General features: G+C 43.2%; 3 protein-coding genes across 4 annotated transcripts; all 3 read right to left on the reverse strand.

The window, feature by feature from the left end:
* Window positions 1-8,315: 8,315 nt before the first annotated feature.
* Window positions 8,316-12,207, reverse strand: cxxc5b (CXXC finger protein 5b). The gene is made up of 3 exons (XM_082550336.1): window positions 11,613-12,207; window positions 10,834-11,144; window positions 8,316-9,983 (listed from the first exon to the last, which is right to left on the reverse strand). Exon 3 carries the CDS (start codon window positions 9,793-9,795, stop codon window positions 8,902-8,904), a length of 894 nt encoding a protein of 297 aa, XP_082406462.1. The 5' UTR covers window positions 9,796-9,983; window positions 10,834-11,144; window positions 11,613-12,207; the 3' UTR covers window positions 8,316-8,901.
* A 125-nt stretch (window positions 12,208-12,332) lies between these two features.
* Window positions 12,333-14,659, reverse strand: LOC309716515 (CDGSH iron-sulfur domain-containing protein 1). The gene is made up of 3 exons (XM_082550349.1): window positions 14,430-14,659; window positions 13,548-13,750; window positions 12,333-13,205 (listed from the first exon to the last, which is right to left on the reverse strand). The coding sequence occupies exons 1-3, from the start codon at window positions 14,506-14,508 to the stop codon at window positions 13,116-13,118; spliced, it is 372 nt and encodes a 123-aa protein (XP_082406475.1). The 5' UTR covers window positions 14,509-14,659; the 3' UTR covers window positions 12,333-13,115.
* Window positions 14,660-15,405: 746 nt separating this feature from the next.
* Window positions 15,406-24,235, reverse strand: ube2d2 (ubiquitin-conjugating enzyme E2D 2). Of its 2 annotated transcripts, XM_082557185.1 has the most exons (7): window positions 23,950-24,232; window positions 21,492-21,555; window positions 18,994-19,025; window positions 18,753-18,830; window positions 18,497-18,602; window positions 18,044-18,137; window positions 15,406-16,651 (listed from the first exon to the last, which is right to left on the reverse strand). In XM_082557185.1, exons 1-7 carry the CDS (start codon window positions 23,971-23,973, stop codon window positions 16,606-16,608), a joined length of 444 nt encoding a protein of 147 aa, XP_082413311.1. In that variant the 5' UTR covers window positions 23,974-24,232; the 3' UTR covers window positions 15,406-16,605. The 2 variants fall into 2 exon arrangements, with proteins under 2 accessions (XP_082413311.1, XP_082413310.1); XM_082557184.1 differs by having other exon boundaries at window positions 18,497-18,830; window positions 23,950-24,235.
* Between the last annotated feature and the right edge of the window lie 1,236 nt (window positions 24,236-25,471).

The following is a 25,471-nucleotide window of genomic DNA, read 5'->3' on the forward strand; positions in this document are numbered from 1 at the left end:
TACCTTTTATTTGGTGATTGGCAAAAAATAACAATAAAAATAGCAAGAAACAACCCACTAAACAAACATTAGCTTGTTTTTTTTGAGGGAGCGTTTAGCCACATTTGACATCTGTTGACCTGACCAACGTTTTGTGGTTAAAATAAAACAAATCCATATCTTCATGACTTCAACATGGCCACATGCTCAGGATCGCCGACAGCTGTGGAAGCCACATAAGTGCACTTTTTTTTTCTTTTTTTTTTACTTGTATTGGCTATTTGGACCCAAAGATGTTAACATTTCTATACTTAGCATCAGATGAGGTCAGTCAAGAGGGCATAATCAGGTGATGGACTTGGCAGGGGGGGAAATCCACATTTTAGCGCTAAAACACTGCTATGTTTAAGCTCACAGAACTGCACGGTCATCAAATTAGAGGGACTGTGTGTAAAAATAACTTATGTTTCTATGTTGGTCAGGCAAATTGGATGTGAACACCCTCCACTGCTTTGACTCAGCACTTTAACCTCATGGCCATTGCTTCATTTCTTTTCCACTGCGCTGGAGTACATATCTAAAACAGTGAAAAGCATCTCCCTGGACAAATATTTATAGGCTCTACTGCAGCTTTACGGGACATTAGGAGGAAGAAGCCAGAGAAAAGAACAAAATCACACCCGTGGCAGAGACAGCAGTACTTTATTTTTAAGGTTTGCACTGTTTGAGCTGTAGTTACTACCTAACCATTTAGTCACATGTTCCTTTTACTTGGTCACTAATTAATTCCTAAAAGTCTTCACCAGCTGACACTTTGTTTTTTACCTTCTGTTTGTATTTGTACTGTATATGTCCTACATGGGTTTATGCCTGTTGTGTAAAAGAACAAACTAAAAGAGTTTTCTTGCTTCTAACAAAGTTGTGTGTGTTCACAGTGTTGGTGTGTGTGTTTGTGTGTGTAGGGGTAGGTGGGACAGCTGCAGATGACACAGAGAAGCTGTAGATAGTGGTCACTTACACAATGATTATCTATTCATTGGGCTCTATCAGAAAACAGCCCATCAGAGATCAAACGGAGAGAACAGAAAGCTGATTAGCATGTGGTTCAGACTGAGACGGAGGGCGAGACGCTAGGGGAGACAGAGAAAATGAGAGTCTGGTCACGGGAAGCACAACGTCACAGTCAACTCAGTAAACCTTCTCGCATTCCTTCACCACTTCCACACCCTCACCCTCTGTGTGTGTGTGTGTGTCTGAGTGAAGAGCGTGTGAGCGTCTGTCCGGCCATATATCTTGAACCATGTGACTCTACACGAGCAGTCATGCACACAGCGTGAAAAGCGCCGCTATATATAGTAGGACAGTGTTGGGTGTCCCAGTAAAGCATTGTGGGAGCCTGTTCACCTTTGTTCCTTGAGAAAGCTCTTCTTGGAATGTTTGTATACACTCGTGTGCTGCGTATAGAGAGTGCTGCTGCTCCTAATTATTTTCTATCCACCTCGAAAGGTGAAATTAGGACACATGTAGCATGTCATGTGTCGACCGTGTGACAGTAAACAACATATATTATCTGGCTGTCTTTTGGAAAAGCTATCTCCTAATCGTTTCTGTGAATCAGGTCATTGTGGGGAAAGACAATAAAAAAGAATCTGTGACAGACAACACCTTAGGCTGTCATTCCACAAGAATGCAATGGTAGTCTCATTTATAGCCTGAAGATAATTGTTACTTAACGTGTAACAATTCTGGTTATTTGACTAGTTCTAAGTTTCATGAATTAAGGCTTTTTATTCAGTTTGCTAACTTTGAAGAATTCGCACTGCAAAATAACAGTAAAACTAAGTAAGCTAAGTTACACAGCGTAAAAAACTTGTTTTCATTTAACCATGATCAGCTCGACTCTCAGCTTAAAAACATTATCTATCATAAGCCCTAACTTATAGCCACGTCTTTTAGACATGATGTGTTTGTAACGAGGCTTCTCTGGTAAAAAGCTAGTCTGTCATGTAACCCCATGTTGTTGTTGGTCCTGCATCATCATTATCATGTTGGTCCAGGATCAACAATGCTACTGACCAATTGGATTGCTGTGATGTCATTGCTTGGGAATGTGGAGCGAAAAAAACTTTTGTTTGTATAAATCTTTCTTTTATTCTTTATTAATTTATGCAACATAATAAATGTTTTAGCAATTTAGATTTGCTGTTAGCCTAATTTAGATTACTCATGCTAGTTTGGTTGTGATAGTTTTTTATAGCATTTGCTAACTTCTTGGCTAATGCTAAGTGAATACTCTGACAACATGATTGGTCAGTTGCAATGTTGATCCTGCACCAACACTGTTATGATGATGTAGCAGGAACTCTAACATGTGGATATCAGATTGTGCTTCTCATGTAATTATTTGAAACTATACAAATGTTGAAAACTACATCCATTAAATTTGTTATCTGTGTATCCGACTTAGGATATGTGGGTGGGGCTGGAATTTAAAGCTGCCACTGGGCAAAAGGTAGGATACACCTGAAATGTGTAAGATTAAACATTTTTAAATCCAATAAATATTTTTAGTGTTTTTTGCCGCCGTTGTTGGAAACTGGAATTGCTTAGTTTTAATATTACTCTTATTACTGTTTCTGGGTCACAAAATAAACTTTTAAGGTGTTTTCAGGCAAGAATGTAGCTGTGTTAACTTCAAATATCTGCTTGGTTTATCAAGACATCACATATTTTCAAAAGTGCTCTGACGTTTTCGGAGACATCCGTCTCGCTAGAGCCGGCAAGAACAGCAAACTCCCGGCACATCGTTTTCAAACCCCCCGCAGTCTTTCACTACTCAGATTAAACATAATATATAAATCACTTAGATAACTTAAAAATATTATTGTTTGACTTTTTATTGTTTTAATTGTTCGTGAGTAAATCAATTTGGATGCAGCCATGAAGGCCGGGTCCTCGAGAGGATGCAGCCTATGAATTTGGACACAGCTTGTACTCTAACTAGAGGACTTACAAAAATGGAAGTCAACGGGAAACACCTTTTTGACTCTGTAAACACTTTGTAAACCTTGGTCATACCGTGTTTCAAAATAGAGGATTAACCGACACATTGCTGGCCAATGATCAAGTGGGTTCACAGTTAGACCCATACCCATTTGTCACATTTGGATTTTTTACACCAAAATGGCAACGGCAGAAACATTCGGTCTCAAGGCTTTAAAACAGTTCTTCAGAACCCAGAGGGTGACAGCACGGTCACTACATCTCTTCGTTATACTTTCTATGGGTCCAACACTTTGATCCAGACTAAAACAACCGTTGGATAGGTTATACTCATGTGATCCTCTGAGTCCCCTGAGTTTTTTTGTTTAGTTTTAAAGGCTACGTCCGCATGTACACGATTATTTACGTAAATAACGATTTACTTGGGTCTTTCGTACACATGTAAGCAGCGTTTGGATCACTGAAAACTGAGTTTCTGAAAGACTCCTGGCAGGGTGAATATTTTAAAACATGTAAATGCATTAAACTTCATTACTGCGTTTACATATGGACAAGGAAAACGTAAATTTTAAAACCAAAGGTATGTGGTTTGATTTCCTTTTTTGACACTAGACTGCTCTGTTATTGTTTCTGTGCTTTTCATTGATCAGCATGTCTTCGCGAGGTTACATTGCCACCTGCTTTGGCTGTTCTTGACAGCACTTGAGTTTGTTTTTAGCATTTTGATCTGGACAGAGATATTTTTCAAAACGACCTTGGAAAAATCCCCATTTTAAAAAATACCTGATTACATTTGGAGGTAGCCACAGCACCTTCATGCTGTGAAGTTTCACTGGGTGCTAGCAAGACAGTATCCGCTTCCTAAGTCTAATGTTATCATCCGTTTCTGCGTCAGAACTCTTCCTCGGTTAAAATCAATCAAACACTGAGAAACGGTCCAAATAAATCACCAATAAAATGATCATCATGACTGTTTCTCTCAGATGTTAAAGTTTAACATCCAGGCCTCCGTGAAAGATGTTTAACAAAGCTAGAGGAAAGCAGGACGTTAGCTCGCTAGTTTTCATTTGAAGGTGATATAACTGAAGGATCGGGACCGAAGGACTAAGATGTACTTTTCTGCTATTGCTTTGCACAAAAAGACGGAAAACTAAAGCCCAGCTATATTTGTAGAGTTAGTGAAGCTGGGCTAACTGGGCTAACTGCTATATATTGGTGTGGTGATGGTCAGCATAATATAAACACATTAGACACTCCATCTTCACTAGGATGAGGGTTAACTTTTTTACCCAGAATAGAAGTTAATGTGAGAGTCCCCAATGGCCAGAGACAAATGCAATCATATGGCAAGAAGATAACACCGAAAACTAACCAAACTTCAGGCAAGAGAACATTTGAGATGATTCATCCACAACACAAGGTTAGTCGTTAATATCCTGCTCCGGGGTTTGGGTGACTCGCTATGAAAAATTCCTGACCCCAGGCTTTATGCCCCTACTGGCATATTACTCGGCTTGAGAGTGATTCTTTTCTGAAGTGTTTAGATGTTCGGTGCTTGCAAACTGTAAATCTATGGATTAGAGTTGTTTCATAATGTTTTTAAAAACTGAGCTTAAAGACATACTGCACTGGAATACTACTAAAAAAAAGCCTGAGAGGCTGATGGTGACCAATGATTATTTTTAGGGACTTCGCTATATAAAATAAACATGTTAAACCCGTTTAAACACATTAAAACAACAAACAATCCTCCATGTTTGGCCCAGAGTTGTAGCATTGATAGGGTAAAAATATAAACTTTATCATTGTTATTTTTTTTTAAAGAATGGATTGAAATAGTTGTTATGTTCCATATGCGTCAATAGTAAAATAGAGTATAAAGTATTCAAAACTAATAAAAGTAAGCTATTTAAACAATTTCACTTGGGTGCAAATGGAAGAACACAACAAACTTATAGACTAGCAACTTGTCAGTCACACTGTAAACCAAACTTTATCATCCCTTTTGACTCTAATGGGGACCATAACTTATAAAACGAGCAATGTGTTGTTTCAGGAACAACTTAAAACTAGCCACTGAAACCATAAAACTATCAGGAAGAGTTACAACCAGACATGTGTTTATAATTAAAGGCAGCACCCCCTGCTGGAAATGAGAAAGACTGCGGTGTTCATGCTGACTTTACTTTTCAGATCGGAAAATGACTTCCATCTTCTATATACAGTCAATTAGTTGGCCAAGTGTTGTTTGTAATAACTTATTTATCAATAATTAACTAAAATTCGCAGGGCTTGTGACAAAAACGTATAACTGACATTGCAGCTGTGGTCGAGATTGGTAGCTGTCAGAGTTGTGCAAATTTAAAGGTGCAAAGGGAGTTCCAGCCCAGTAATCTTTGGTAATAATCAATTCCACATCGTGGGGTGGTCCACGTCATGATGAAATATCTCTGCAGACAGGGAGACTTTATCCCTGGGCTTTGCCTAGCTTCCTAGAAATCAGCAACAAGCTAAACATTAACAGAATTTTGTGCACACGTTACGTCTGAGCATAGAAATGTACGGAGCCCCGCAGGTGACATGGGAGAAAAAAAAATTAAGACGGACTTTTGCGAGATCTCGCAAAACAAACTCGAGATCTTGCAAAACTTTTGCGAGATCTCGCAAAACAAACTCGGATCTTGCAAAACTTTTGCGAGATCTTGCAAAAGTTTTAGCCGCATTCTTCGGCCTTTGACCTCCCATTAGCTCGAAGCTAACGGGAGGTCGAGACCTACTACAGCCGGGAGGAACACCACTTTCCCGGCACATCGTGCCTCGACCTCCCGGTCGGCTTCAAGCCAGCGTCCGAAGAATGCGGCTAAAACTTTTGCAAGATCTCGCAAAACTTTTGCGAGATCTCGCAAAAGTCCGTCTTAATTTTTTTTTCTCCCATGTCCGCTGCGGGGCTCCGTACCGTAGAAATGTGAGAAGGATTTGAAAGTTATTTTTATTTGTTCTGGATTTTATGGCTGTATTTAGATTTGACTGGATAAGAATCCATTTCAGATATTTTTGAAGTCACATGTATCATTTAGTGATTTCTCTGCTTGTTTTTCACCGGTAGAAACAAGACCATCCTGTGGCTGTTTTTAGAACCTGGCGTACTCTGAATCCACCTTTAACAGCTTTAAGGGTCAAAGGTCAAGAAAGCCCTTTGACCTCGGTGTCACCAAAATATAACCTGGGGGGAAGATGAGACAGGGCTTTTTGAGGATGTAAGAAGCATGTTGCTGTTTGGGAGATGCATGTTTTCCATGTGTACAAAAGGGGAATGCAAATGGATAACAGAGGCATAATGACGAGTGATCTCAGAAAGATGATGTTTTCTGCAAAGCTGTTACACATTTCCTAACACTGGGGAAACGGCCAATGGTCGAAGGGAAAAAAAAGATCTTCACAATGAGACACAGTGTCTCAGAGCAAACGCAGTGGCCAAAATTTCAGAGGACTTGCTCATGAGCGAGGGTCCGCCCAGCTCCAGCGCAGGTTGCCTCGGGCTGGCAGGTTGCTCCACTGCAGTGTGTGTGTGTGTGTGTGTGTGTGTGTGTGTGTGTGAGGAGTTTTTCCTCCAGAGTGGGCAGGGCTGCTGGTGCTAACATATGTAGGCTCCACAGGGGTCTGTGACGGCACACACCGTCTATCTGGACAATGCATCCATCATTAACCTCCCCGCATCTCTGTCTCGCTGCATTTCAATCGGCCTCCATCACCGCGCTTGCTGGATCTCACACTCATCTCTCCCACTCTCTTTGTTTGGCCCCACGTTATCTTCATCCCCTGCTGTCCATCTCCCTCATCCTCCTCCCTGCATATCCCTCGCTTTCTCTTTTCTCTCCCCCTGTGGCCTGCTTTTCATCTCTCCCTCTTACCCCTCCTCTTCCTCCCCCTTCCCTCTCTCTCTCTCTCTCTGCCCTTCACCATGCCCCCCCACCCCACACACACCTCCTCCTCTCCCCTTCACCCTCTCCCTGTATCCGCTTTCCACTCCCTCCTCCTTCTCCTCCTCTTCCTCCACCTCCCCCAACTCTCTCTCTCTCTCTCACAGCCCTCCTCCGCCTCTCCTCTGTCCTCCGTTCAATGCCCCCCCCCCCCCCTCCTTTTTTTGCTCCTGCCATCTTGCAGGCCAGTGGAGCCAGACTGCAGGCGTTCAGGGAGTCACTGGACCTGCTGGGCAGCGGGTGACACAGATTTCCGGTGTGTGTGTGTGTGTGTGTGTGTGTGTGTGTGCATGTGTGACGAGACCAGGAGGAGGAGCGGGGTGGGGGGATTAAGCTCCAAATCACTAGAAAGGCACTGAAGAGAGGGGGGGTGAGAAAAGAAAAAGCTGCAGATCCAAGAATTTGAAATTCTCCCTTTGTCTGGGAGATGAAGAAACACTAGACTGTGGACTCAAAACTAAAAGACTGCGTGTTTCTCATTCAGTGGGAGCGTTGTAATTGCATGATGTTGGAGCTCGCTGCTTTTCTCCATGAGTTGGCAGTGTCCTGCGTTGGCTGGCGTGCAGTGCTTTCCCTCTCTCTCTGTCTCTCTCTCTCTCTCCCTGCCTGACAAACACACACGCACACACACACACACACACACACACACACACACACACACACACACGCACGGACGTGCACATCCCCCTCCTGCCCCCACCCCCACAGATGCACACTCACATACAAGCACACACACAGTCCCTCTGCGATCCCCCCTGACTGAAGGCTCACAGGAAGTGCAGCCGTGGCCCAATTATAGCGTGACACCTCGGGCCGGCCGTTGCCATGGTTACGTCTTCCCTGCGGTCCCCTGGAGTGTGGCGCCGAGGAAGAAGGTCTTATCACATCAGCCATCGTTACGGCAACAAGCAAAAACCCACCCTGTAGCCTCAGCCCAGCTGGCTGTGTATTCGGCTTGAAATCTGCCCCCCCCCCCCCTCATCTGTGTATGCGTGTGTGAGAGATTTATATATACATACGTGGAAAATTTAAAAAAAAAAAAGGAAATTGTGTGCGAGGAAGAGCCCGAATGTTTGTGATGATTGTGTGTGTCAGGTTAGGTGTGCTCAAGTGCACGCACTGGACTTGCCAAGGCAGCGTGTAGGTGTGTTTGTGTGTCTGTGGGGTTGTGATAAGGCTCTCAGCCACACCATTAGGTGACTCATAATCCACACACAACCTCGCACACACATACAGGAGCACATGTGTGCGCAAGCAGAAACAAGGTTGCAAACGGACACATACGCCCAATTACAAATGAGTGCACACACACACACACACATAAAGACGTAGCATAGAGCTTGTAGACGAGTGCACATGGCAAATTTCTTTTATTTCAAAAGGGCAAACAGCGCTATACAGTACAAGTTGCACATGAAATAATTTAGCCGAGGCCAAACTCATTCACTTCTTACTGATGCAGTGACGTCAGAACAACAGAAACTCCCCTCGTTAGAAACAAAACATTTGGCTCCTCTTTACCTTTGAAGCACAGTACATCCAAACTGGAAAGCAACGTAAAAAAAAAGAAAAAAAAGAAAAAGGAAGAAGAAGACATAATGTTTTCCAGATATTTACAGTCTATTTACAGAATTTTTGTCATCATCTGAATATTGACAAACATTGGTATCCTTCTTTCTCGCCTCTCCAATTCTCTGATTGTCAAAATGGATGGGAACGTGTGTGGACATTCTTAAACGGGAGCTGCAGCTCTGCACGAAACACAACATCTTTAAACGTCTCTGGCAGTCACAGTCCGAGCATGTTAACAGGGTGTCCTGTGGGTGAGTGTGTGTTGGTGTGTGTGTGTGGTTTTGTAATTTTTGTTTTGTTAAAACTGCAGCTCCTCAACAATCATCCAACCGGGAACCTCTGACAAATCCTGCCACCGCAAGCGTTACTATCCGTCCAAGGCTCCATTGCTTCTCTCCTGTGCCAGACCCAAAGTAAAATCAGACCCCCTCAGATCAAACCCAGACACTCTGCTCTCAAACCCCGGCCCCCCGGGCTTCCTCTTCAGCTCCTCACACTTCCTGTATTTACAGATCTGGTGTCCCCTCTTGCGATTGCGGCAGCTGCTGCACTGTTCGCAGTTCGTCTGACGCCGGCACGGTACGCACTCCCCGCACCTCTTCCTCTTCCTCCTGCCTCCGCTGCTCCCGCCCAGGGAGCTGGGAGAGTATCCTTCGGCCACCAGCCCCTCTATGCCCTCAGCTCCCATGGCTGTGCTTCTCCAGTGACCTCCCCCCATCTGGAAGCCTGCCAGGGGGAAAAGAGCGGGGCTGAAGGGGAACCAGGCACCCAGGAAGGGCTGGAAGTCAGTGCTGCATGCAGAGGAGTCCTCTTCCTCCTCCTCAGGCCCGGACCCACCTCCCTCGCCGTCTCCCTTTCCGCTCTTTGCCTCTGCAGCCTCCCTCTTAGCTGGCTGGCTGCTCTGTGCGCCCAAACTGGCTTGCTCTGTGGTGGCAGGGGTGAGAGCCAGAAGCCCAGCGCGCATCAGCAGCTCCGCAGCGTGGGCCAGGTGGAGCCCGCTGGGCGACTCCCACATGTCGGGCCAGGAGGGGGCCCGGCGAGGCTTAGCGTGGCCGGGCTGGGTGGCCCGTTGCTGAGATGAGGAGGGCTCCATCAGGCTTTTGACATCCACGGCCGGGGAAGGGGTGGAGATGTAATGGGAGAGGCTGTAAGGGTGGTTAGAGCGCTTAAGGCTTGGTCTCAGTGGCTCATTGGGGATTTTAGCACTGCTGTGGGCCTGATCCGGGGAGGAAGGGCCAGCGATGTCTACCGCGGTGGACATAGCTGGCTACGGGGAGTTGTCTGTCCTTGTGTGAGTATGCGTGCGCGTGTGGGAGGAGAGGTGAGGGAGAAGGGGATTGAAGCCGATGCGAGGCTGACAACTGTCCTGCTGTTACTTCAGCCAAAATGGCAAGCCTTGGCCTGTGTCCCTATTCCCATTCTCTGCAGCAGCCTCGGAGTCCTGGAGAGCTAGAAATGAATAGGGGATGAAGAGAGGAAGGTTAAGAATAGAAATGTTGGAGTGACAAACACAGAAAGAGAGTTACGAGGAAAGAAGGGCTGGGAGATATGTTCTCAGTCAGAGCCACCAAACACAGCCAGAGAAGCAGAGTGCAGAGATTCGGTGCTTAAAGACAAAAATATAACATGCATGTGCACAGGCTCAGAAATCAAACTCCCCGGACAGAGATGAAGGCAGCCATGTATCTGACACACACTGCATGCTTGCCAATGATTTCCGCATACAGGAGGCAGTATCCCTTTAAGAATTTCACGGTATATCAATGCAATCAATAACAGAGCGACAACAATATGCAAAGATATGCGCATATGCGCAGGTCAAATGTGGAGCGCGCTTTTCAAATACATTTTGACGACTGCTGTTATGTGTGCCAGCCAAAGCTTAAGCTCAGCAGAGAAAGACTAAATAAGGGACGCCGGGGGAAAAAAACAGGCTGTCTTTTGTCTGCTATCGACGACGAGGAGCGAGGTGCGCAACGATGCGGTTGCTGTGGATAAAAAAAGACCAGGCTATGTTCCGTGTCCACATTTGTAGAAAAACTACTCCGCTGATTAAACACGGGAGATGGGTGTTATTACAAGACCGGCCAATCGCCCCCTTTGGCGGATCGATCGGGAAACCAGATCGATCATTTGGCCGTTATTAAGGTTACCTAAGAAGACGGTGCTCGACCGACGCCACGGCGAGCTGACCACAGTCCGAGTGGTCGCTGCGACACGGCGCTGCGCGCAAGAAAAAAGGCGACAATACAACACGGCGAAAATCAACAGGAAGTGTCGAGAAAAGCTCCCCGCTTACCTTACAAACACGACCCGAGCTCTCCTGTCAAAGATATGATGAAGTCATGAACTAATGGCGTGGTGATTGTAGCGTATATGGACGGCGGAGCAGCCGATTCCTCCTCCACCTCTCCGTCCCGGAGGGTCTGCAAACACTCTGCACGGAATTTGGGGGCGTCGCTCAAAATGCGAAGTGGACTCTGCAGTCGAGGCTCTGGTCAGAGCGACCCCGTGAAACGTCCACAGAAGCAGATCAGCACACACCGTTAGCTGGCAGCGGGAATACTAAGGCGAATCAAGGCCACCGGTCACACGCAGTCAACAGCACAACTGAGACACATGTAAAAAATTATGTAAACACCGGGCACACTTATAATTTACGCTCGTTATGTTTTCTCTACTAGAAAGTCTTGTTAGGCTCTTACACACATACACACACACACACATACACACACACACACACACACACATATATATACATATATATATATATATATATATATAATTATGCCTTATTCAGGCCTGTGGAAACTAGTCAAAAGCCCAGTTTATTAATTATTCCTGTTTGTCCTTTTATAAATCTTTAAATGTATTCAATCAAACTTTGCTATATTAAATGTTCAGTAAAGTAGCTGAAAACTCTTAAGCGTTTACTGTTTGTGCAGTCCAGGCTTCGCCTACTTATTTTAACATTAAAAAAAAGCTCTTATTTAAAAAAAACAAGACAAAAAAATCCAACCAAAACAACTCTTCCCCTTAAAATGGATTTAAATACAGATTTACTGTTTATTTTTTTACCGTCTGAACTGGTGTCTTATCCACACCGGAAGCCAGCGCCGTGACCTTTCATACATAAAAGCACACTGGGTTGTGGTGTCACACACGGTGGATGTAAATAAATATCAAAACAAACAGCTACAAAATAAAATGATATTTTTACAGGTCACTCGGAAAACAGGAAGAGCCCTGTGAGCTAAATTAGCCTGTTTAACATAAATAGCCTTTATGCTAATGTCCGTCTGCTTTGAAGCACGTGAGCTCGCTGTCTGTTAAAGGTGACTCCTCACGCGGGGACGGCGGAGTCCACTCCACCTCTTCTGAGAGTCCTCCGTTGCATCTGGCACGCAGCCAGATACCTCGTGCGTGCGTGTCTATGTGTGTGTGCGAGCGCGCGCACGTGTCACTATGGGAGCAGGGGCCCACCGTGTTCGCGTACACTGCTGTCTGTCTGGCCTGGGCGATCCGTGTAAACACAGCGTCTTCTAGCGGTCACCGCAAATACTGCTCCGTCTTAAAATGGCCACTGGTGTCGGTGGACACTGCAGCACGGGAGCCCCCCTCACTTCCGTCTCTCCCACACAAATCACAGCCCCGATCCCACCGCAGTCACACACACGCACACAGAGCTGTTTACTCATTACCCCCGTCCTGCGTTAATCCATCAGCACAGCGCTGTGACACGCGTTCCGATCCTGTGGTGGAAAAAGGCGAACGAAATGAATAAATGAAGCTTTCAAATTGGGTCACTCAAGTTTTATTCACAATGTACAGAACAATGAATCAAACCAGACACCCCGCAGCCAGTAGAAAAATCAACCTGCTGAAACGGCAGAATATATTCTTAATGGGCACGAGCTGCTGAACACAGATTCAACACAAGTTTTCCCAGAAAGCCACAGGAACTGGTTACAAGAAGACAGTTTCAACAGTTCATTAACAACAAACTAAACTTCTACCTCCTCTGACTAAAGCAGCAAAACAAACAAAACAATGTGTGTTAACATTCATGTAGGGTTGTGTGAGCGTTTGGATTCTGGTTTAGATTTAAATTTAAGGCCTACGCTTCAGTTCACCGAGACGCTGGACTGACTGAAGGTCTCGTCTTTCAGCCACCTGCCCCACAGCCAGAGGAGGCGGCTGAAAGGACACCAAACATGAAGGCACAATGCCCGCACGGGGAAATATTTCACCTTTATCAGGCCCAGTGAGAACTTTAAACAAACGGCACATTAAGTAGGTCATACTGCGAGCTGCAGTCATAGTGCCACCATATCTAACTTATCTGTCCTCAAATGACCTTTGATTTCAAAGTCACACTAAGCAGTGTCAGAGCAGTGTGGCCAGTTTGATATTAAAACTATGTTTTTCTGTTACGGGCAAAGGACAATGCTCAGAGTTTGGACTGAACATATCAGCGTCATACTGTAATCATCAATCAGTGTGACACGGCAATGAGAATGACAGATGATCGGGCCGGGCGTGCGAGGAGTCAGGGAGGGCCGAGTTCTCCGGTGGCTCAGATTACGCGTCCTTCTTTTTGATGATGAGCGGTCCAACGTTGTCCCCGGTTTCCTCGTTGTGTTTAGTGTGGGAACCATCGCAGTAAGGGAACTGCAGGGAAGAGGAGAAACGACAACAGAATTCACTCTTATCAGTCATATGAAGAGAGTCTGTTAGCCACATATGAGTTCATGCTAACAGCAGTTTGAAACCGACTAAGCATGGAGGGCTGTCAGAGGGTAACTTTCAGCGCAGGTCAGGGATGTTAAAGATGGTCACATCCCATTACCAACTGGGACGTGATCAGCACAATATGTGTCAAACCGTGACCTGTGACTGCAGAAAGCTAAGCAGTTTTGGACCTCTGATAAGATTACCTGCAAGCTTAGAAAGCTCAATGACTGTTACTTGAAGTTTAAGCTAAAGGACATTTATCGCTGCCTGGGGACCAACCTTCTTTGACTTCCAGCAGCGGCAGTACACGGCCTTGGTGGCGATGTCCTCCATGTCAAAGCTGTGGACCACTTTAGGGCTGTCTTTGTTGATGCAGGTGTTCACTTGGCCCTTTTTGCAGCTCCGCCTGTTCAGGTACTGGCTGACGAGAAAGCCTCCGACAGCTGCAACCACCGCCACCGGCACGGCAACCAAAAAATGCTCTGAAAAAAGACAAATATGATAAGGACTTTTATGTAATGTCTTAAACAAGTGATCATAACTGTCATTTGAGGCAACATCATTTTAGTCATCATTTCAGCCTGTCGGACCTAGTGGCATTAACAGTTTCTCGGTTCTGAAAGGGTTTATGCTAGAGTAGTTTAGGCCTATTCTTAGAAAACCAACAAGCAGGTATGTGGCGGTGTTTTCCAAGGCCAGGAGTGGCGAAATTTTTCCAAGCCATGGAGGATTATCTGCCGAGTACTGAGAATCACATGTTTCAGAACAGGAATGTGGGCCCTGCTGTCAGACCTGATCAGCAACTTCTGTGAACTTCTGCTTGGCTAGAGCGGCGGGAAGCCGGGCATACGGAGATAGCGTTTAGCTGTGGCCCACACTGAGTGAAGTCTAAAGTTGGAAAAATTAACCCGTGTCCAACTGGGTTCGGTGACCGGTTAGCCAGCTAACGGCGCCATGCCAGAAGAAGGGGAAAAGTTTACAATGCAACTACAAAGTCTATATAAAAATATTTGAGTCTTTACGTTACTATTAAACGCGGTAGCCTCAATACAACCACACAGTATCCTACAGTTTTTTCTACAACACTGTCGCAGACCCGCTAACGGCTAACAAAACACTCATACAAGGCTAGCATGCTATTAGCCAGCTTTAATACTTTACCTTTAGTTAACCTGAAACCCGAGCTGGGTAAGTCGGGTATCGGAGGCATTGGCATTGCAGGTAAATGGGTGGCTGACATGTTGGGAGTTTTTTTTTTTTTTTCCCCTCCTTGGACGGTGTACTGTATGTGATCAGCGCTCAGCAGCAAGGTCAACCACAGAGCTTATCAAAACTATCCACTCTGACAGCGCACCGAACCTGCTGCGTCACTGCCCACCAACCAATCAAAACCGAGGAAGAACGAAGCTCGACAAGGGTAAGAGCGTAACCCCCATACCATTTCCGGCTTCGCTTTAGCGCTCTTTGAAGTTGGAATTGCCGTGATGAGTAATACGTTCCAGAAATAAAATAAATAAATATTACGTTTTATTTTAAGTGTATTTGTTAAAACTCTTCACTATCGGGTCCATAGCCAAAAGATAAATAAAATTCCACTGCCTGGCAAATTTTCCTAACGGCGGATAATTATCTTGACCACTGCGAGCTTTGGTGAGTCCCATTTCCTTTACAGGTCACTGGCTTAAAAAAAAAAAGAAAAAAGGAGGGGGGGGGGGGGGTTGAACATAACACCTTTGACTCAAAATAAACCCCATTTATAGATTTACAATGCTTAAATATATAAATTATAAAGTTTTACCAGTCAAAGCTTTTAATTTAGCTGTGACAGAGCTGGAAGGTCTCCCAACTACTTTACATACCACCAGAGGGCGACAAATGACCTTTTCTAAAGGCTTGACTGGACTCTACAAGCGCCCAAGAATTATGTAATTTCAAAAGCTTTCAAGTCTTGTATTTTTGTTATGCTCCCCAGTATTCACAGAATTCTGTGGAATAGAGGTAACCATAAAAGAATGAGGTAATTGCTCATCTTATTTATCCTGTTAGATTTCTGCAGAACTTCCTCTTAACTGCATTCAGATGTTGCCAACCTGCCTCTGTATGCCTTCTTCAAAAAGAGGCTGAGTATGAGTCAACACAGGAGTCGAGGGTTTTTATTACACAGTTTAATCAACACACAAAGCTCAACGAGCCTCTCAGGTAATTCAATATACAGAGGTTTTGTGCAAGAAGAGTGGGTTCTCCTCGCACCCAGAGCCCAAGCCAGTCCCATAGCCATTTAAGATGTTAGCCTCTAATTTAACAATAGCAAAAAAAAACAAACAAAAAAAGAAAGATAAAAGCAAACTAAAGAATTATGGGGTGGGAAATAAAAACACAGGTTAAACTAAGAAAAAAAATGAATTGCTTAAATACCTGGTCCAGAACCTCCACTTTTTGTGAATAAAGAAACGATGGTGGTGAGGGTGACATGGGGGTTACAGTTGTGTGTGCATGTGTGTGTGTGTGTGTGTGTGTGTGTACAAAGGGGTCAACTTGGGTGAGGGAAGATTGGGGGAGGGAGGAATGAGGAACAGGAGGTGTGGGGATAAATTCAAGTCCTTTCATAGAATCCAACAGAAGACCAAAAATAGGCTGCGTGTAATTTTTTTCCATGTTACATAGCCTTGTATAAAACACAGAGTGCTCTTTGACTACTTCCTTGAAATGTCACCCCTACAGATGGAAATCATTAGGACAACAAAAACAAGAAAGGGTGCAGAGTGTAAAAATCCCTCCATCTTACTGTCCCCTCCCCCTCAAAAATAAAATTAAACTGGAAGATAATGGGGGAAGAAAAAGGTCCCCTCAAAGCTTGACTGGTGCTTAAAGGAATGCTTTTAGTGATGGTGGGTGAGAATGCGGGCGTGCAGGGAATAAACAGGGGAGGGTGGAGGATCGGTGACAGCCCAACCTGCTTGGTGACAAATGGAATACAGAAGTCAGGAGATGGAGGAGGAGTTGGTAGGTGGTGAAAAAGGGGAGATGGGCTTTACCATTGCAAGTTGACAATATGTACACTAGAGGAGGGGTGGGTGAGCTGAGGGGCGGAGGGAGGGAAGGGGTAAAGATAGAGCAAATAGAGGGAGAGAGAGAGAAGGTGGGGCAGAGGGAGTTTTACAGGTACTCTGGTGAAGGGGAGGCGTGGCTCAAAGAAAGCACTCCAATGGAAACCAACAAGATCTTGTTTAAACTTTTCATTTGTTTGTATGGTTTTTTTGTTTGTTTTCTCTTTACGTCTGAAGCTCCCCTAGCCTTTACGTCGTAGAGGTGGTTGGCCATGTTTCTACCCCCAACACTACATTGCATACTTTTGTGTCCATTCCCGAGCTATTTTGTTGTACCTGTGAACAAGAAAGAAAAAAAAAAAAGAGAAAGAGAGGAGAGTGGTCAGTTTTAACTTAGTGAAGGATCAACATGTTGAACACTTGTAGTCAATCTGCACCACTGCCTTTACTCTGACTGGTCCCATCAACGTGTCTGAAACGGGGAGCCCGAATTAGAGCAGATGCTCCCCGAAGTCTGAATCGCAACGAGTGTGGCCGCATCACGTTTCTGTTGCGACGTCACCGTGACTGTTCAAAACTTGCTTGCACTTTCAACAATTTAATTGGCCATCCACTGCCTGTCACTAAACCTGCACAGCAATTAGGTTTTTGTCAGAGTGCATCAAGCTGGGGAGAAGCCAAAGAGGAGGGCAGAAATTTCATGAGCGAATGGCACAGAGCAGACACATCGTCCTCATTTTACATCGTAGGCTCAGACGAGTGCCATTCTCCTTTCTGTCACGATAAAGATGTTTAGCTTCATATGAAATCCCTCAGATACTTTAATATAAGACAAAGGAATTTTCAATGGAACGTATCTGTTTTTCTACACGATAAGAGAAACGTGCTGTATATAAAACACACCTGTCAGCACGACTCTGGCCTGAAAGAGTAAGAAATAAATGTGTAAAGTTACTGAAAGAGTTGTGACTTAATTTGTTCATTCACATAAAATGTAATTTTTTATTTTTATTTACTGTGGACCCATTGTAAGATTTTATTATTTTTTATAGTAGATATTTATATATATATAAAAAAAGGACCTTTTCTGCCATTTAGTCATTTATCTACTACTTAATTACTTTGATGTAGCACAAATGACCATGGGGAGCTCTTTGGGTCTTTATAAAAGTTCCAAGTTATGAAAATAGTTAAAATCCAAAATATATGCAATATTTCATACTTTCCAGAGCCAGTGGGCCAAATTGGGAGTCTTTGTTGAGCCAATTCTGGCTCTCCGGCCTTATCGATCAATCGTTAATTTCACAGGTAGCAAATTCTGATCGTCTCAACGGGGTGACAACTCCAGAAAGGTGGCATGTCTGTGCCCCAATGTTTGCATTCATTCACCCTCACGCATGACTAATCAAAAAGCTCAAGTTTCACACGCTCTAACATTAAACAGCCTTCTTGACCATAGCCTGTATATAAAAGTTGGACATGGCCACAGAGGATATTCGCCCATTATGAAGCCCCGAGTTAGGTTTGCTGTTGCTGTCTGGGTGTTTCGAAACCAAATGTGGGGAGTGAGTGACACATCTGAACCTCACTGTTAACTGTGTGGCTATTTTAAAGACTCGTGGTGACAGTTTCAATTTTTTCTGTTATGTCACACACTGTTAGCAACAGTGTTACTAGCAACAATCTGAAAAGGCACATGAAAGCAAACTATTCATGCAAACAACTCACTTTTCCCTGTCAGTCTTGTAGATGCGGGCGATCTCGGGTACTAATGGGTCGTCCGGGTTTGGGTCGCACAGCAGAGAGCAGATGGACAGGAGAACTGGAACAGACCACACAAAAGGTTAAGAGTTCTCACACATAAAAACTGACATTTTCAGAGTTTGGATACATTTTCCTTTGGATGACCCTCACATGCTAGCATGTCCCATCTATTCCACTTCTGATCATAAACATAATTGGTCTACAAAAACACTCACAGTGCATGAGGGACGCTATTTGTGTAAACCACTGTATTAGCTCAAGGACCATCTCTGACATTCACTGAGATAGTGCTGCGCCAGTTTAAATCAAGGACCTCTGCCACAGGAATGCATTTGGAGGTAGCGCTTTCACGAGAGAAAAAAAAAGAAGAAAACGGGGCGTTTCTCTTTTACTCTGCAGCCAGAAACATCTCCTTACCTTTGGAGATGGTGAGAGCCGGAGACCACTGTGATCGCAGGATGTCAAGACAGATGCTGCCGTTGCTGTTGATATTTGGGTGGTAGATTCTTGTGGTAAATGCAACCTGAAAACAGATGAATGGGGGGAGCCAAGAAAGAGGGGGAGACGGCAGAAAGCTGAACGACGTAAAGCTGTGGCACGCTTTAACGGGCAAGAGGAACTTAGGCACCCTCTGTTTATGAAAAGCTACTTCTTTGCATGCTCTGGTGCTCACCTTTGGCGGTTTGAAGGGGTAGTCTGTGGGGAAGTGTATGGTCAAGAAGAAAACCCCGCTCTGGTAAGGACTGTCATTCTGAAGGAGAGAGAAGCCCAATGGGCTTCATTACAATTATGGTATAAAAGGAAACAGGCAGGTAGAAAACTTATAGTGAGAACAATTCAGAGTCGTGCGCATGTACGTGAATTTCCCATAAACCTAAAGCAACGGTTAAAGCTGTGACTGTGTGAGTACTTACGGGTCCCATTATTGTGGCTTGCCAGTGAAACACTGAAACAAAAAAGGAGAAATTTGTTATGAAACTGAGGACATGATGTGTGTCTGGGAAGTGTTAGAATAAATAATGCCACATGAAGCGTGCCTGTTTATTTATACAGTTGAGTAACAGGCTTTAAATAAAGTGCAGCTGAGGACAGTCTTTTCTTAATTAGAAATGACTACATATACACTTGCAGCACATGAATAACACTAACCTGCTGCTTCAGAGGAAATTAATAAACAAGAAGTGATTTTTTTAAAGAGCTTGGATAACCACCAAAACAAACCACTGTAATCTGACTGTGATCTTTTAAACCTGTCCAATTCAAGCATCCTGTCTGAGGAGAAATGTCACATTTGTGAAGAAAGCCACAATAACTGCATTTCACAAGAGACACCGTCTTGGTTTTTTTGATGTTGATGGCAGGAAGCGATGTGTACAGCAAACAAATAAAAAGTTCTGCTACTGATTTTTTCCCCGCACAAGTACAAAAGTTAGACGCTATCGTGCACAAACACAGACTGCACACCAAAATCCCAGGATGCAGTGCTTAAGGGATCCACACTATGATTGTGTCATTAAAATGTCAGACTTTAAAACAAAGGAAAAACTCCTCAGACGGTTGTTGTGATCTTGACAGCATGCAGACACATATGGACGTGTCCTGCGCGTGCGGTCCTAAGATAAAAATCAAATGTTTTTGTTTTGACTGGAACCTAAATGCAACATCCCCCCTCACACACGCACACACAAAGGATATTAACACATTCATGGGTTAGTCTTGAGTTTCAACACAACATATTCATATTTCATTTAATAATCTTCAAGGAATCTTGCACATAAGTTTTGTTGTTTTAAAGAATAGTTTCAATAAATAATTTAGGAACAGATATCAATATGCAAAAATCAGTCTGAAGACATGAAAACAGACTAAAGAAACAAAGCATGTAGATTGTTTCCTAAAAACAATACAACATATTAGAGCAGCTGCACTGTACACCCTGTGACGATTCTGGTTATGTATGCAGACGTCACAAACCTCAAACATGAGACAACAGCGTGGGTGTCGGTCTCTTGTTGAACCCAGGTGTTGCACTCAGGATGTGTCGGGCAGGCAGCCGCCGCATTACTACTCCTGGCTAAGTTTGCGTCAACCTCTGTGCAATGACTGGGGCAGCACGTAATTTGCAAGTCCATGAGTTCATATTTAAATCAGCGTGCATACACTTAATATAGTCACTCTGTCTATTTTTTTTTTAAACATCCTAAATACAATCTGTCTGTGTTTATTCATGCTACTTGTTCTAAACATACCCATCTAGGGCAATTATTATTACTCCCACACTATCATTCATAAAAGACATGATTATAAAGGATTACAGCTATATGTAAAAACACTGCTGTATTACCAAGACAGAATAAGAGCAATCGTTAAATGGACTTAAATATCAAGGCACATCATCAGAGCGATTAACTGAATGTATCTGTTTGTGTATATAGCACGGGACAGCGTCAGATCTACCACAATACAAGATCTTAATGTATCAAAAATATTTCTTAAAAGCAACTAACTAAACTGGACGCTGGTCATTAAAAACTACAGTTTGGATTTTGACGTTACAGCAGGGTCAAGACCAAGTTGATGAGATCGAGCCAAAGTGAAAATTCCAAAATTATGCAGGCATTTAAGTGTCTGGATTTACTGACACTTAAACCTCAGGTCACAAGATTGTGGACACTGTGGTTTAGGACTGAGTGACTTATTGATCAAACCAGAAACGCATCAAAGAGAAAGTGTTAAACTGCTCACTAAACATTTTCCTTCAGTACAAAAAAAATCCCCATATCATCAAAGTTTTTCAATATTCTGAACTTTTTTTTTTTTTTAACTCTGCACACAAATTTTAGCATTAGGACCAAATTTTGTTTAATTAACCTGCAATAATAGAAGCACCTTGGGAGTTTTACATACAACATTTAAAGTACTGGTTACAAGGAAACATTGACAAACATACTGCAGGGCTAAGTTCAGTTCAGTTAATGCCTTCTGCATTTCATTATTGGTTCAGTCTATGAGATTAAAAAAAGAAATCTGAACTCTGATTTACTCCCAACATTACAAAAGAAAAAATACCCTTGCTGTGAAAGTAAAAGTAAAACCTACATGAAGCAATACAGTGGGTTATGCTTTTATAATTACCCAGAAATCTTCACAATAGGAGCTGCAGGTATTTCCTGGATGTGAGCTCTAAGAATAACCTTCAAGCAGAAACGAACACTAATTTAATCTATTTTATAGATGTTGGTCTTCATGGATCTGTCATTGATTCCTATGTCATATGCGAGTATAATTTGATGATTGAAAAATGATTTGGTCACATAAGATTATGAATAAGTTCAAATAAAAAGCGGGAAAGGGTTCTGAATCCTGCTTACACACAGCTAACGTGACACTGTGGGTTTAAATGTTGACTTACTGTCATCTCCTACTGGTCCTGCAGAACACTGGGCTGGTGGGTCCCGTGCCAAGTCGTTCAACTCCTGAGACAAACCAAAGAGATGTGAGTTGTTTGGGTCCGGCCATACAGCGAAGCATTAAATAGACCATAAAAACTAAGAACAGATAAGAGGGCTAAAAACACCAGCATCTGCATACAGGATAGCATTCACTGATGAAAGTGTCCTGTTTATCTTTTGTGTCACATCAGTATTGTGCCAGATAAGAGTCCAGACAGTGTGTTTAAGAGGTGAATGACATTTATTTCTTTGTAATTAAGTAGGGCCAAATGAAGAAAAAAATAAGAATAATATAAAGTAATTGATTTTAATATTTTCCATTTTGAAAATAAATTTAAAATGTTAAAGATTGAAGTCAACTCCCTGAGTTCATCAAAGGGTGTTAGGAAAGTGTGGAAGGTTTAAGGTGAACCTGCCAAACTGCATCTCAACCTTTTAGCTACAATGTATAGAACAGAGCACTTTGCTGTTTTCTTCTTCTTCTTCTTCTTCTCTGTGTGAGGTCCAAGCAGTCTATACATTAACAGAGAAAATGTCCTCATTTCTAAAACACGATTATCAGTGTATTTTGACTTGTCTCAGAAATTCAACTTAATCGTTAAGAATATATCCTTCTAATATACACATTTTTAAAGTTCCCTTCAACAATCCTCCGAATAAACTGAAAGAAGAGATGATAAAAAAACAAATAACAAAGAAGGAGCAAGCAGAAATATCAGGTTTAGCCAGGTTGTTTTACAAACACCAATATCGGGCTATTAATTAAACAATCAGCGCAACCCCAATCTAAAGAACAGAGAGAAAAAGGAAATGCAACATAAAAATAACCACACAAGAATTTCCTCTGTTTAAGCATGTGTTTGGGGTGGGCACAAAAAAAAGAGCTTCAATAATCTTATAGAGGCTGTTCTACTTACTACTTCCTCTGCTCACCAGGAGCTCTGTCTTGTTTTCAGACAGCTCCTGAGGCCGGTGCCACAGCCATAAAGGCTCCCTGCTACAGTAACTCAAAGCATTTCCCGGTGACACAACAACACTACTATAGCACCCCGAGCCTTTGCTTATGGCACTGACCGCTATTACGTAACTGCCTTTCTCCAGGTAGAGCGGCTAACACACGTACACCCAAACCGAGATCACGATAATTTGACAAAGCTTTTACTATAGCCCACACAGCCGTGTAAACTGGTTAGCTCGCAGTAAACGGTATGCTGGTAACGTTAGCTTAGCGTAAACGCTAACCTCTCCGGCTCGACAGCAGCACAGGATGTCATGTAAGAGAAACATGAAGCGAGCTGCCTGGCCAAATTATGACATGCCTTTATGCTACGTGGGGAATTAATTGCAACAGGACCAAACAACGCGGAGCTAACTCAATCAGACGAGCGGCACAATAACGATTATAGGGCTCGCCTGCTATCAGCAACATGCCATCAAAGGCGAACAACGCGTGGGGCCTGTTTTTACAACACCGACTCGCTGCTAACATTAACAAGAATTTCCTTATGTACTGCTTCTCCCGTTGAGCCATAAGCATGTTCAATGCAAACAATAACATGGCTGCTTTGACATGACTACTGCGAAAACCTGCAGGTTATGAATTAAGATGACAATATACAGTTAACGAAAAAAAAACGGGGAGGAGGTACATGCTCGCTTCCGATATAGCGATCATTATGTTTGAACTTTTACTGTTCCTCTAACAACAGCAAATGATCGGGTATTTAAATGGCTAGCGACAAAGAAGCCGTCCGTCCTTTAATTAAATAAGCTCTGGACTCCTGAGCTAGCCGTTACCGCTAGCCGGATAACTTCAGTTATCTGTCAAATCAAATAGCGGGTTAAGTAAACGAAAGCCGCCGTGTTGAATAATGTTAGCTACGTAGGCTGCCGTTTATATCGACTAATGAAGACATATCTGATAGCATATCGTGAAAACTGCCGCTAGTTTACTATAAAGATAGAAATGCAGTGGGCTAGCCTGCATCCAAACTAGCCAACAACCGGGAGAGATAATGTTAGCCAGCAGCAGCTAACACACCACTAATACCATTAACTAGTGACAACCATGGCAAGCTAAACATCTTTTTATACGCGGTATCGAATACATTCTTAATGAACCGAAACAGATTGTGAAGCTATGTGACACAACCAAGAACAGCTAACACAGCCAATGGTGGAGTTGGCCCATTTGTAGCAGCACTGAAAGGCGGCGCATTGCTGCTCTCAGTGTCGCCGCTCGCTATTCAGACTCACAGACCGTTAGCTGCCAGCTCAAACCTAACTTGAATAAATAGATCCGTTTTTCAAATTATTGTCAGTACAACTAATCTGCCGGACAAGCATCCGCTAGACAACCTTGGAATTAGATCTATAACCAAACTGCGAAATCCTGGGCCTCGCCGTTCACTTCCTTACCTTGTGAATTCTTTTCAGAGCCATTGTTGTGCTAGCGCTTCTGACAGGGAAAACGTGCGATTAAAATGGCGATTGATATCACTGTCCGTTAGTAATACTACGATTTAGCTGTCATATAAGATCGTTACTCTACATATAATTAACTGGTTGCTACCAGAAAGAACCACCAAGCAAATTTTGAGGCGAAACTGAAAGATAGAAGCGGTAGAACCGCGGTCCTTCCTCCTACTGCAGCGGCTACCAAATCACTGCGGCCTGTGTTCTGCTAGCAGCAAAGACGGCAACACTTCCGAATTCCGTTTTTCACAATTAAACCACGACCATCTAAAGGTGACACAACTACCTTGCTCTCCTCCATCCTCATATAACACAAAAGTAAATCCGCTTTTTCACTGTTACATGTTTACAGTCTCATAGGAAACGCCTTTAAATTAATATTCTGACAGGCTTTTCTGTGCAATGTCCCCAAAGAAGCATCCTTTTCCTAGGATGGAAGTAAACCTTTACTTTATTCATGCATAGAATTATTTGGGCTGCAAACATGATTACTTCCATACAACAATTTGCAGTGATATTAACAGTAAAAAGATGACACATCTGAAAAGTTGGACCATGGAATACTTGGCACTTCCGTAAACCTCTCTAAAAAAACGTGAAGACAAGTCTGTGTGTGTTTGTGTGTGTGTGTGTGTGTGTGTTCTTTGATTTTCTCAACAACAATTCATGCCCTGTTTGGATGTGTCAGAAAACATCCACTGCAACAGCACCATCCATGTAAAGCTTGCCGCAGCTGTTCAAGGCATAGATTCAAGAATGAGCACACTTGCAGTTGAACAGTCAAAACAAATATGTTTTTTAATGCTATATTTTATTAGGTTAAAAAAGTCATTGGTGGAAAAAAAAATGTTTAAGAGAATTCATTAGAACTTTTCTCAACCTTTGAAGAATTTTCCCAGTTTAAACAGTATTTATTTCCAGTTTATTTCGCTAAGAAAAATTAAGAAAAGAAAAACTGGCCGCCACACAGTCTTAGAGAATTGTCCAGCTGCAGTGAGATTCAATATCCCAAGCTCAGGACAGGAGATTTCATTTTATCCTGAATTAAGAAAAAAACCTAAACAATTTTATAAAATGTTGTGGAGGGCCGCCTTTGAGAGCAGGAGTATTTAAACAGTAATCCAATATCTATTAACACCGCAAATTTAATGTCTTTTCACACAGGTACAACTATTTTACATCAACAAAAGCAACCTGGCTGGTTTACCAAGCTCAAGACTTCAAAAGCTGGGAGCAGCTGTGTATTTTCTGTCCCCACACAATCATTATATTTTGGGATTATAGACTAGCAGGATTTATTGTCCATTTCCGGACAGAGCCTGAACTATTCAAAAATGACAGTTGATTGTATAATTTACTTCTTTCCTTTTCTGAGATCAGTAATACTCAAATATTCAGTGGCTTAAAACTGCGGTCCCCAACCCCCGGGCCTCGGACGGGTACCGGGCCGCGAGAGTTGAGGTTC

This window comes from Aulonocara stuartgranti (genome assembly GCF_965226115.1).
Source record: "Aulonocara stuartgranti genome assembly, chromosome: 2".
In the NCBI taxonomy this organism is placed as follows: Eukaryota; Metazoa; Chordata; class Actinopteri; order Cichliformes; family Cichlidae; genus Aulonocara; species Aulonocara stuartgranti.

Excerpts from the sequence above, each read along its gene's own strand:
- cxxc5b (XM_082550336.1), bottom strand. The coding sequence starts at position 9,795 with ATGTCCACCGCGGTAGACATCGCTGGCCCTTCCTCCCCGGATCAGGCC.
- LOC309716515 (XM_082550349.1), bottom strand. The coding sequence starts at position 14,508 with ATGTCAGCCACCCATTTACCTGCAATGCCAATGCCTCCGATACCCGAC. Across the intron at positions 13,751-14,429 it reads GGGTTTCAGGTTAACTAAAG|AGCATTTTTTGGTTGCCGTG; the intron begins GTAAAGTATTAA and ends GTCTTTTTTCAG. Across the intron at positions 13,206-13,547 it reads GCTGCTGGAAGTCAAAGAAG|TTCCCTTACTGCGATGGTTC; the intron begins GTTGGTCCCCAG and ends TCTTCCCTGCAG.
- ube2d2 (XM_082557184.1), bottom strand. The coding sequence starts at position 23,973 with ATGGCTCTGAAAAGAATTCACAAG. Across the intron at positions 21,556-23,949 it reads CTCTGAAAAGAATTCACAAG|GAGTTGAACGACTTGGCACG; the intron begins GTAAGGAAGTGA and ends GGTTTGTCTCAG. Across the intron at positions 16,652-18,043 it reads TACAAGACTGACAGGGAAAA|GTACAACAAAATAGCTCGGG; the intron begins GTGAGTTGTTTG and ends TCTTGTTCACAG.